Source organism: Chelonoidis abingdonii, chromosome 17 (assembly GCF_003597395.2).
Source record: "Chelonoidis abingdonii isolate Lonesome George chromosome 17, CheloAbing_2.0, whole genome shotgun sequence".
NCBI lineage: Eukaryota > Metazoa > Chordata > Testudines > Testudinidae > Chelonoidis > Chelonoidis abingdonii.
This window is the reverse complement of record NC_133785.1, coordinates 41336229-41348824: the sequence shown is the minus strand read 5'-3', so window position 1 is coordinate 41348824 and position 12596 is coordinate 41336229. Positions and strand designations below refer to the sequence as shown.

The following is a 12596-nucleotide window of genomic DNA, read 5'->3' as shown; positions in this document are numbered from 1 at the left end:
TTCAGGAATGTCCTTTCTCTCTGCATTCTGAACAGTGTTTACTGAAGCTGTGCAGAGGCAGGTCTTTATGGGCCATCAGCTCTCCTGCCCCCTCCATGTTTATTCCTGGGCACAGACTAAAGAGTCTGGTAAGTTGCCTTGGATCAGTGATGAAGATGGTCACTGCTTGGGGCTATATCTGCTCTCCAGGCCCCAAACAGGTGGGATTTGTGCTGGGACCCTGGAAGCTGGGGTTAGGGGGAAGAACTGCACTTGGATGGAGCTCTCACACTAACTTTGAGAACAGCATTAGAGGTTACAAGGTACTGCTTCATCAAGCAACCACTCTGGTGTGCCAGGGTGCCAAACGAAGCCTCATCTAGCATCTCACTGAGCACCAGATTCTTCCTGAAGAGCTAGGGAAATTTGGGGGGGTTGAGAGGGAGGCTTACCCTTCTCTGTAGCCCTATCTTTGCTGGAAACGTATTCTCAAATAGTTTATTGTGGAGGTGTGCCTCAGAGGTTGTTCCTGACCAGATTAAGTAGCTTGCTGTCTATGCACTGGGGGAAGGCAAGATCACAGAGATGGCCTAATGGAGCTTTGTCTCCAATGTCCGTGATTCTTGTATTTCTGTTATCCCAAGGGAGCTAGGACTATTGCTTTTCATCTCTTGAACTGGGACAGAAAGGGATTATGGGGCTACTGGAGGGACGAGCTCTGTGGTCTGAAGTGGCCAGCATATGGATTGACTTCCTGAACTTCTGCTGGACAATAGTGATGGGGCTGGAGGTACAATGGAAGTTCAGACTTAAGCATAATTGTAACGTTCCTTAATTGGCAAAGACCAAAGAGATCATAGTGATGTTTTTGGAAAAGACGTTACATAGAAGGGAGTTTGTGGGACACTGTATGTACCACAGTTCAAGTGATCACACTTGTCCATTCCACTGTAGATGTGTGCATGCCTTGTGCACAGTTGTCAGAGCTTTTTCCCTCAGCAGTACCTCTTGGGTACCTCGTGCTACCGCATATGGGTTTAAAGGAACACGGTGCCCTCAACCCGCCTCAGCTCCTTCCTACTGCCAGTGACAGTTGTTGGTGCTATGATCTTTGTATCTACATGTCGTCACTCTGTTAGGGTACACGGTGCCTGTATGTAGTTTTCAGTCTTGTATGGTCTATCTGTAAATAGATGGTTACAAGACTAAATTTAGAACAGTATTTGTTTGCGTAGGGTTACTGGTGCCTGGTTGGGTGCTGGGCTCAGTACCAGACTGATGCCCCATTCTCTTGGCTTCAGGGCCTGCTGTTCATGTAACAAGTCTATGCCAGTGAGCGACCCACACCCCAGCTGCATTGAGTGTTGGGGAGAAGTGCATGAAAATGACAAACATCACCTTTGTAGAGGGTTCAAACCCCACTCGAAAAAGGACAGGGCTGCCAGATTCAGTACCTGCTTACGGAGCCTGTGTTTCATCTGCCATCAGAACCTGCCCGCTCCGAATGGGTATTGAGCATGTCTAAGTGTCACAACTGGAGCGTGGGTGGTCTGACTTAGTGGTTGGAGCAGGAGTCAGTCCACGTCACATGCTGGGAGGTCAGAGTCCAAGGCAAGCCAGAGAGCAAAACTGAGTGTCAGGAGGCAGGAAGGGTCAGGTTACCAGGAGGTCAGTAGCAAGAAGCAGGTATTGCAGGGGAAGCAGCCCTAAGGAGGGAGATCCCATTTGCATGGAAGACTCCTGTTCCTGTGCTGGGTTTATACAGAAGCTGTGAACCAGTCAGGACCCCCAGCTTTCTGCCATTTGGAGTCCAGGACTGTAGCCCTCCGCTGGGGTTCAGTCACTATTCTGGCAACTGTTAGCAGGTCCCTGGGTGGCAGGTTGGACCTTACTGGCTCCAAAGAGCCCTCAGGACCTGTGTTCAAGATCCACAGTTCCTAGCATCAAGTTGGTTCGGAGTGCTCCCCCAGCTGAGTCAACAGGCAGATCTGCATTGGTGGGGCCTAAGAAGAGACTGTGTAGTGAGGCTTCCAAGCCTACTAAGGAGGCACTGAGAGGATGCAAGGACTCGGAGGGGCACTTAGTCACACCCTCAAGGGTAATCTATGAGCCAGGAGGGATTGCAGGCTCCAGAACTCAGGAAGGGTCTGAGAATCTTTCCAAAGGACGAGCAGGCTCAGGAGCCCTTTCCGGAGTCATCTACAGCCAAGGCTTTCGAGGCAGCCAGGGAATTTCTTAACCTGTTGGTGCTGGCTTTTTGCATGATTCAGGAGCCTCGCCTGGTACTGGTACTGGAACTACATGCTCCTGCGGTCCCAGCTCCAGTCCCAACCCCAGAGCAATACTGGTACCTGCAGCTCCTACTCTTGCAGCACCTCCGCATGGGATTCTGTCTATGCAAAGAAAGTACCAGTGTGAGATTTCTAAAAATAGCTACAGCACTCTACCCAAGGTTTAAGAATCAGAATTGCCTTCCAAAATCTGAGAGGGACAAGGTGTGGAGCATGCTTTCAGACATTTGATGTGGAAACTACAGAACCCGAACCACCGAAAAAGAAAATCAGCTTTCTGCTGATGGCATCTGACTCAGATGATGAAAATGAACATATGTCGGTCCATGCTGCTTTGGATCGTTGTCGAGCAGAACCCGTCGTCAGTATGGACGCATGTCCCCTGGAATGGTGTTTGAAGCATGAAGGGGCATATGACTCTTTAGCGCTTCTGGCATGTAAGTATCTTGCAATGCCAGTTACAACAGTGCCATGCGAACGCCTGTTCTCACTTTCAGATGACATTGTAAACAAGAAGCGGGCAGCAAAAGTAACCAAACTTGTTTGTCAGAGCGATTGGCTGAACAAGAAGTAGGACCGAATGGACTTCTAGGCTCTAAAGTTTTACATTACTTTATTTCTGAACTCAGTTATTTTTTTGTACATAATTCTACATTTGTAAGTTCAGCTTTCATGATAAAAAGATTGCACTACAGTACTTATATTAGGTGAATTGAAATACCATATATACTCGTTCATAAGCTGAATATTTTTGGTAAAAAAGTGACGCATCAAAGAGCAGGGGTCTACACCAAAATTTGATGATTTTAAACTCTATGGAATCATTGAATTGAATATCTAATATATTGTTGTTTTGTTTACCTGGAGCATCTGCAGGCATGGAGCCCTCAGCTCCCTGTGGCTGCACTTCGCCATTCCCAGCCAATGGGAGCTCCGGGAAGTGGCGCCACTTCCTGCAGCTCCCATTGGCTGGGAACGGTGAACTGCAGCCACTAGGAGCTGAGGGGCTCCGTGCCTGTGAATGCTCCAGGTAAACAAAACATCCAGGCCCGCCAGCAGCCTACCCTGACAGGCCAGGAGCCAAAGTTTGCCAACCCCTAAAATATAGGGTCGGCTTATGAAAGGATCATACAGTTTTTTTGCTATTTTTACCTATCCATCTTGGGGGGTCGGCTTATAAATGAACGGGCTAATGAACGCGTATATACAGTATATTATTTCTTTTGTTTATTACAGTGCAAATATTTGTAATAAAAAATAAATATAAAGTGAGCAATGTACACTTTGTATTCTGTGTTGTAATCAATATCAATATATTTGAAAATGTAGAAAACTTCCAAAAATATTTAAATAAATAGTGGTGCGATTAATTGCTTTAATTGCTTGCCAACCCTATTATTTCACATAGCAATTCACTAGAGCCCCTGAAAATATCTGAGGTTCATGTTCAACCGATTCTCCTACCAATTTGCAGTGCTGCCTTTTGGACTGTCAGTAGACCCTCGCATATTCATGAAATGTATGGCTGTAGCAGCGACATTCCTGCACAGGTCAGGAGGCCATGTTATTCCTTACCTGGACGACTGGCTGGTCCAGATCTCAGGTACTCTCCAGTGTGACCACTATTTGTACTACTGGAGCTCCTAATAAGTACAGAGAAATCCATTCTATGTCCTGTTCAAAGAACAGAATTCATTTGGGGGCGGGGGAGGGAGGCCTGAACTCTACCAAGGCCAGGCTTTCCTGCCAGAGCCAGGCTTCCAAACGAAGTGGGTCGTTGCTGTACATCTAGAGGTGCACTATCAGCACAGTTCAGAACAGCCTCAGTCTTCTAGGACTCATATGCACTTATATGATATGGCATGCCAGACTGCACCTCCAGAGCACTGCAGGGTTGGCTAGCCATGCTGTGCTCATCATGAAATAGGCCTGCTTGGGTCTTGTCCTCCCTGTACTAGTGGGTAGTACGTGCGAGGAGTTCCCTTTGCCCCTCCACTACAGACTCTCAACCTAGTCACAGATGCATCAGATCTAGGTTGGGCAGCCACTTAGGTCCTGGTCAGACTCAGGGCCTTTGGTCTCCCCAGGATTTAAGTCTCCATATAAATATCAAGGAGTTCTTGGCCATCTCTTTGGCTTCTGCGGCATTCCTTCTGCGTGTCGGGGTGGAATTTCTTGTTACTCACGGACAACACAACAGCCATGTTCTATGTAAACAAGCAATGTGGGGAGGGGGGTAGAAGGAGGCTTGTCAAAGTTATGCCAAGAGACGATCCTCCTTTGAGATTTCTGCATCACCAGTTCCATCAGTCTGAAAGCTGCTTACCTTCTGGGAGTTCTAAATGTCTGGCCGACCACTTGAGCAGGTCATTTGCAGGTGACCACAAGGAGTCTCTTCGACCAAATGTGTCCACGTCCATTTTCTAGCAGTGGGGAACTCCCCAATATGGTTGCAACAAGAGAAAACAAAAAAGTCATCTTTGTTGTTCCCAAGTGGGTCACAGCCCAGGTTCACTGACAGACGCTTTCCTCCTGGTCCAGTTGAGAGGTCTGCTGTATGTCTTCCCACCAGTTCTGCTCCTGCCCAAAGTCCTATCTGATGTCAAGCAAGATTCCGCTCACCTTATTCTAAGAGCCCCTGCATGGCCCTGTCAACAGTGGGACTAGTAGAATTGAAAACCATTGATCAGACCTCCACTGCTACTCCCAAGAGATGTGAATGTGATCTCCCAGGGCCACGGCCACTTCCTTCATCCCAGCCTTCAAGCCCTGCACCTGACTGGATGCTTCATGGCTGACTACCCCAAACAAGTTTGCTCTCAGGGGGTGCAGGAAGCCTTCAAGTATGTTGCGTAACCTTGATAAATGGAAGAGGTTCTCTGTCTGGGCCATACAAAGAGGGACGCCTCCTACCTCAAGCTCCAAATTGCCATTATCGTGGACTGTCTTTTTGTTTCTGAACCAGGAAGGTTAGCTCTTAGTTCCATCAGCATCCACCTGGCGGCTGTCTCAACTTTCCACCCTCCAGTGGATAACCAATCAACTTTTTCAAACCCTATGTTTGTCAGATTTCTAAGAGGTTTGCACAGATTGTACCCACAGGTTCATAGCCCAGTTCCACAGCAGAGTTTAAATTTAGTGCTAGCAAAGTTGATGGGTCCCCCCCTTTAAGCCACTAGCAACTTGCTCTCTGTTATATCTGTCTATGAAAGTGGGTTTTCTGGTTGCTATAACCTTGGCCAGGAGAAATGAAGAGCTGTAAGATTTAGTATCAGAATTTCTCTGTACAACTTTCCTTAGGGACTAGGTTTTCCTTTGACTGCACCCTAAATTCCTGTCTGAAGTGGTTTCTGAATTTCACATGAATCAAATTATTTATTTCCTGACTTTCTTTCCAAAGCCCCAGTTGAGTAGAGGGGAAGAAAAGTTCCATACTCTAGATATTAGAAGAGCTTTGGCTTTTTATTGGATTGGACTAGATCTCTACTCTTCGTCACAGTGTCAGGCAGAGTAAAGGGCCACCCAGAGGGTCTCTGCCTTTATTCATTTATGCCACTGATTACTTAGAGGTGGAACATCAGGTGAAGTGCTGGCTCACTTGACCAGGTCACAGGCAACGTTTGCTGTCTTTCTGGCTTGTATTCACATTCTGATATTTGTAGGTTGGCAACCTGGTCAGCACGGCATACGTTTGCCTCTCACTCTGCCATCTCCCATCAGTCTAGAGGCAATGCCAGATTTGGACAAGTGCTCCTACAGTCTTCGAGTAGAGTCCAAGCCCACCTCCACCTCAAACCATGTCAGAGTCACCTACAGTGAAATGGACATGAGCAATCACTTGAAGAAAAAACAGGTCCCTACCTTTCCATCATGATGGTTCTTCGAGACGTGTTGCACATGCCCATTCCACAGCTTGCCCTCCTTCTCCTCTCAGTTGGAGTCTTTCCCGGGGAGGAAGGAACTGAGTGGGGTTGGGGCAGCGTGGTTCTGTATAGCTGCATGTAGTGGTATGAGGCACAAGAGGGCTCTCAAGCTGCCTCAACAGATACTGTGGAGGGGGAAATCTCCAACTGTGCATGAGGTGCACATGCATCCGGCGAAGTGGGTATTCAACCATGAAAGCTCATGCTCCAATACATCTGTTAGTCTATAAGGTGCCACAGGACTCTTTGCTGCTATTACTCCTGGGGGCATTCTGTGCCAAAACATTAAAAAATGTGCACACGATATTTACAAATTCCTGAAAATTTTATTTGTCAAAATAACACTACATAATCACACCAGTTTGAGTTACTTTGGTAATTTATTTTGAAATACCTGTCAGCAAGTATGTCTGTAACAATACACACAAACAGAAAAATTCCCCCAGGAGTAGAGAGTTAAAGAAACCCCTATAACAACCCAGTTCCTGTTTCTCTGCCCCACCCCCCTCCACCGAGCCCAGCTGGGCCTGCCCCAGCCAATACACCTGAACCCCTTCCCCCCAGAGCCCAGCTATGGTCCCCCCAGCCCAGACACCTCCAGCCGCCCCCCAGGGATCCAGAGGGAGAAACAGCCTGATGCTCAGTCCCAGGTTTGCACAGAGTTTCTTGCATGCTGCCCTTTCCTTCCCGCAGGGCATGCTGGGAACTGCAGCTGCCAGGAACCCTCTAGCTTCTCCCCCTGGCCCTCCACCCCGGCGGTGTCTTCTATGTAAGAGCTGGCCTCTGCTGAGTCCAGCAGCCCCTAGTGGTGGCTAGCAGCACTGCAGCCCATTTCTGTGGGGGAAAGGAAATTCTGTATGCACAACGTTAATTTCTGCAAAATTCTGCATTGTGCAGTGGCACAGAATTCCCCCAGGAGTAGCACATGCACCTACAGTGGAAGAACGTGTGCGGCACAACTCAAAGAACTATGGTAACCGTCTTTTGTCTCATGCTGTCTTACCTGAAACCCGTTCATTTTGACTTGGCTAGTACAGTGTCATGTGGACTGATCTTGCTGGCCCTTCAGAACGAGTGAATCGATGTCATCAGTTGTTTGGGGCGGAGATGTAGCAAGGTAACGATTGGGAAGATCAGATTCAGCCAGTATGTTATCAAAACTCCAACATGACTAACTTAGTGGGAGTGAGGAAGATACAGGCACTAGAGGTCAGCAAGGTGGTAAGAAATAACCCTGAAATTCATCTAGAAAATACACAAGCTAATGAAAAATAATCCAGACCATAGAGGCTCAGCTCCAGGGAGAAACCTGTGAAGCGAAAATGCTGAGATAGAGGGTGCGCAGTGGACAGAAATGAGGCATGGGCTTTTGGTGTAAATGGGCAGGAGGCCTGCGGAGAAATACAGCTTCTATAAATTGTTAATGACAGCATTTTCTCCAGCATGTTTGTAGGTCAGCGACCCTGGCTGGATGGGGGGAACTGTATGGACGTACTGGGTACAACTACATTTTCTCAGGTAAGTGAGGCAGCATAGATACTTGAGTGGGCTGGCCAGTGCCTGCAAATCAGTGTGAATATAGCACCTGTGCGCATTTGGGGGTGAGGGAGGCAGTATATAATAATCCCTGTCTGGTATGGTGCCACCTTGTCACGGAGTCCCCGGGCGATGCTCTGGAACTGCTCCCCACCAAGCCAGTCAGGACTTTGGAGAGCCTCCTCTCCCTTGGAGCAGACTTGTTCAGGGCAAGAAGCTCACACATCTTCACCTCCTGGGTCTCTCCTTGAAGCATTCAGCATCCTCGCCCTCCGTAGCTGCTCCCACAGCGAGTTGCCCCAGCGGGGTCCGGGGAGCCCGGGTCCCTGCACCACTTTGCAGTCAACTACTCTCGCGCCAAGCCCAGTAACCATCAGAGGGTATTGCTGATACAGGAACAGGGTCTATAACAGAGCTTGTAGTACAGCGAGAACTGTACCCCTCGGCCGGGTCCATTCTGCGGTCAGTGAGCCAGACCTCTACAATCTTCCTGTTGCCGTCATACCAGAACCATCTCACACAGCCTCAGACAGGCTCAACCCTGGAAGGGATCGAGCCAACCAAGATCATAGAACCAGTCACCACTGACGCCTGCTACCTTTCTTTTCCCTCTAGCTCCGCCACCGCCTGTGCATGTCTCATCCCCGTCCTTCGCGACACCACGACAGACCAGCTTCAGAACCCCTCCCAGCCACTCCTCTCTGCTCAGCCCCTTTCCCGGGCCAGGAGGTCACCTGACCTCTTTGTCTCCAACACCTTCAGTTGGCACCTTTGCAGAGAAGGGGCCCAGGCCATCAGTTGCTAGGAGACAGGGGGTCAGGCATTTAGGTGCACTGGCCTTTTGCTCTGCCAGATACTTAAGAACTGCCTAGGGGACACTGAGGCACCAAGACAGTATTCAGAGAAAACATTAAAAGCATTCCCAGTTCATCACACACCTAGAATATGGTGTCTATTTCTGGGCTCCTGATTACTAGAAAGGTATTGATACAGCTGAGAGTTCAATGAATAGTAGCAAAAAATGTTTGTGGGATGGAGGGAGTGACTTAGGGAGATCAGTATATCTAGCTTGGTTAAAGGGTGGCTGGCAGGGAGCAATGATCTCAGATATTTGAAGGGCCACTAACAGGTCGAAAAACTTGTTGTACTACATGGCATAGAACTAGGAACAAGGCATAAAATCTCAGTTTAGGATTGTAACTCTGGTAATGGAGCATCGATTAGTCTATGAGTCTCAAGGGAAGTGGTAGGAGCCCATAACCTGGATCTTCTAAAACTTGACTGGACAAAACACTAATGAGCATGGGTAATTTTTCTGCCGTAGGTGCCAGGGAATGGTTCTGTGATCTGATGGCATCTTTCCACTCTGGATTCCATCCTGGAACAGGCCTGTCTAGGTTGTCCAAACCCTCTCTTGCTCTCATGAAACTGATAGGCTTGGTGTGTGGGACAGTGGGGTCATTTTTGGCTGGAGGTAGAGCTGAGAACGCTTTTAAGTGAAGTGACAAAGGCAACTTGTAACCCACTTGGATGTGAAGTGAGAGGGAGGCTGGAGATGTTAAACAAGCCTTGGCCACTAATGCATGGTCCCTGCTGTGGCTTCCCTGCAGGGGGCTCTGACGATGCATGGGCTGATACCGAAGACCTTTCAGAAGAAGATTCTGCATTCAGGTCTGTATGTGGTATTTGGGTTGGGGGAGAGGAATTAAGAGCTGATGGCTAGTTCAGCCTCTGAATTTCCAACTCCTTCCTGTCTAAACTGAACTGTGGGATCAGTGTGGGGTCACTGCAGCCTGTGGGCTCTTGTTTTCCTTGTACATAAAGATGAGCCCTTCAGAACATCTCAGGATGTAGGTACAAAAACTAAAACCTAATGTGCTAGCACACTGAAAGACCTATGGGTAATGGCAAAGAGAACTAGACAGGTTCACAGCACAATATGGCAACGCTGTATAAACGAGGCATCATGTTCACACTGTTGGACTTGATGGGGAATGAATTCAAGGAAGTCCTAGGTCTGTGTTGAGCAGGAGGTCAGACCAGTCTATCAGGGGTCCCATCTGCCTGTTACATCTGTGAATCACACCAGGAAGCGGCTAGCCCCGTTCTCTAGTTCTTCTTAGGCTATGGCTAGGGGGCTCCATTCACTTCTCAACACCGGGTTCTGACGCTTGCGTGTTATAGTTACATGGAACATAGTTTATGATTCTATCAGGGTTATCCTTGAGAGAAAGTGCACAGTTTACGCCCTGGAGCTATCCCACCTGCAGAGGCAGCACCTGCATTCCTGCCCTTTTCTGATGCTGCCACAGGCAGAAATGCAGGCGCTGCCTCTGAAGAAGGGGTAGCTCCAGAGCATAAATTCGCCTCTAGTCTTCCAGGAGATTGTGCTTTCTGAGCATGTCCAAGTCTATAGGGGAAAGGCCTCCAGTCCTTGAACTGAGGCCTGCTTTTCTTGCTTGGTGCTGTGCACTTTCTCTCAAGGATAAGTACATCACAGAAAGTCACACAGGTTCTGAGATTCAGCCTAATTCCTTGTTATAAAATTAGCCCTTAACCCCTCTGAGTTCTTAGTGAGCAGCTGGGCAGTCGTTGTAGGAATGAATGGGACCAGCTTGCTTCTTGGTTGCAGGTTTTTACTGAAGGGGTCCAGAAGTCATTACTGTGGTGTAGGGTAGGAGAGCTCTGGCTAGTGCGGCTTGAGTACTGCTAGTGGAGCTCTACTTCAGCAGTATAATCCAGTCTCACCACAGCCCTGGGAAGGAAATTGAACCTGTCTGGGTGGCCCTGAGAATCTTGCTTTCCCTTGTACCTTGTTGCAGGAGTGCAGATTCCCAGTTGTTTGACAAGGTCCGAGGACATGACATCAAGCTGCTTCGATACCTGTCTATCAGGTATATCTGTGACCTAATGGTGGAGAACAAGAAAGTGAAGTTTGGCTTAAAGTATGTATGGCATCCTTTGTCTATATGTGGGCTTTGGAATGGAGCTGCTGCTTAGATTGTGCAGACCAGTCTGACTTCCCCTAACTGCATTCCAGAAGGAGTTCCTAGATCCCTCATGGCAGGGCCTTCTAGAGATGTTATCCAGACATTCAGCCGGTGCCTTAAAGTGAAACCCCAGAGGTATACGAGGCTGTACGTCAAGGTCCTCTCTTCCATACCCAAGTTGAGAGTGCCAGTGCCTTTGTGAAGATCGTGGTAGTGGGGTGAATAGCTGCTTAACTTTGCCGTCTTCTGCAGTCACAATAGGTTCCTGTTTGTCTTATGGCTTCTCTGAGTAGGGAGTGGGTGGGTGGATGTTCTGATCCATTGGGCACAATCCCACATGGCATCATAGAATCATAGAATATCAGGGTTGGAAGGGAACTCAGGAGGTATCTAGTCCAACCCCCTGCTCAAAGCAGAACCAATCCTCAACTAAATCATCCCAGCCAGGGCTTTGTCAAACCAGGCCTTAAGAAGCTCGAATGATGGAGATTCCACCACCTCCCTAGGGAACCCATTCCAGTACTTCACCACCCTCCCAGTGAAATAATGTTTCCTAATATCCAACCTAGACCTTCCCCACTGCAACTTGAGACCATTGCTCCTTGTTCCATCAGGTACCACTGAGAACAGTCTAGATCCATCCTCTTTGGAACCCCCTTTGAGGTAGTTGAAAGCAGCTATCAAATCCCCCCTCATTCTTCTCTTCTGCAGACTAAACCATCCCAGTTCCCTCAGCCTCTCCTCATAAGTCATGTGCTCCAGCCCCTTAAACGTTTTTGTTGCCCTCTGCTGGGCTCTTTCCAATTTTTCCACATCCTCCTTGTAGTGTGATGCCTGAAACTGGACACAGTACTCCAGATGAGGCCTCACCAATGTCGAATAGATGGGAATGATCACATCCCTTGATCTGCTGGCAATGCGCCTACTTATACAGCCCAAAATGCCGTTAGCCTTCTCAGCAACAAGTGCACCCTGTCGACTCATATCCAGCTTCTCGTCCACTGTAACCCCTAGGTCCTTTTCTGCAGAACTGCTTCCCAGCCATTCGGTCCCTAGTCTGTAACAGTGCATGGGATTCTTCTGTCCTAAGTGCAGGACACATCATAGCTGTGATGCGACTTCCTCCTGTGAGGCTAGTTGGTGCAATGATCAGGAGACTCATTTTTGAGTGGAAGTGTCCTTCCAGTCTGTGGGTGGAGGAATGACTGGGAATGTCTCCTCTGGGATTCAGCTGAGCTGAGGGTGTGACTGTCCGTGAGCTGGACTCTTACTCCACAACTGGAGTCGGGGCTGTCCTGTCATGTAACACTGTAGGAGGAATTGCTTGATTATGCAGATTCTTCTAATAGGCCAGATGGAGTGGCTCTCCTGCGCTCTGGGAGTTGGTGCCTTTGTGTTGAATGCACTAAATACATGCACTGTTCTCTTCTCATCCTTCTCAGTGTGACGTCTTCCGAGAAAGTGGACAAAGCTCAGCGCTATGCTGATTTTACCCTCCTCTCCATCCCATATCCAGGTACAGGACTGATGTCCAGAGGGACTCCAAGGGCCAGGTGACAATCTGCTGGTGGGGATTGGGAATTGTCTCTGTGTGTGGTGAGGCAACTGGGAGTTGCTGGATGTTTCTCTTATTTCTCTGGAGGGGGAACTCCTCTCCTGAGGGCAGCAGGGGAGGGACTAGAGGATGCAGCCAGCATCAATCTGCATTGAGCCCTCCTTGTGGTGGCAGAAGGGTCTCCAGTGCATGGAGGAGGTCCCAAAGATGTAGCTGGGTTCAGAAGCTTCCTCTCTGTATCCAGCCAAGGTGCTGCAGCCCCACCCCAGGCTGCATGCTTGGGAATTTGCCACGGAAGCCGCCTGTTGATGAAAAAACATTT

At 48.7% G+C, this 12596-nt stretch overlaps 1 protein-coding gene across 4 annotated transcripts in view; it reads left to right on the top strand.

The window, feature by feature from the left end:
- The window catches only part of MTMR14 (myotubularin related protein 14), a 60250-nt gene that overhangs the window by 15922 nt on the left and 31732 nt on the right, over window positions 1–12596 (top strand). For all 4 annotated transcript variants that reach the window (XM_032798937.2, XM_032798936.2, XM_032798935.2 and 1 more), the window contains exons 4-7: window positions 7636–7711; window positions 9340–9400; window positions 10552–10674; window positions 12162–12235. In XM_032798937.2, coding sequence (XP_032654828.1) covers window positions 7636–7711; window positions 9340–9400; window positions 10552–10674; window positions 12162–12235 — 334 coding nt within the window. The remainder of the gene's footprint in view (window positions 1–7635; window positions 7712–9339; window positions 9401–10551; window positions 10675–12161; window positions 12236–12596) is intronic.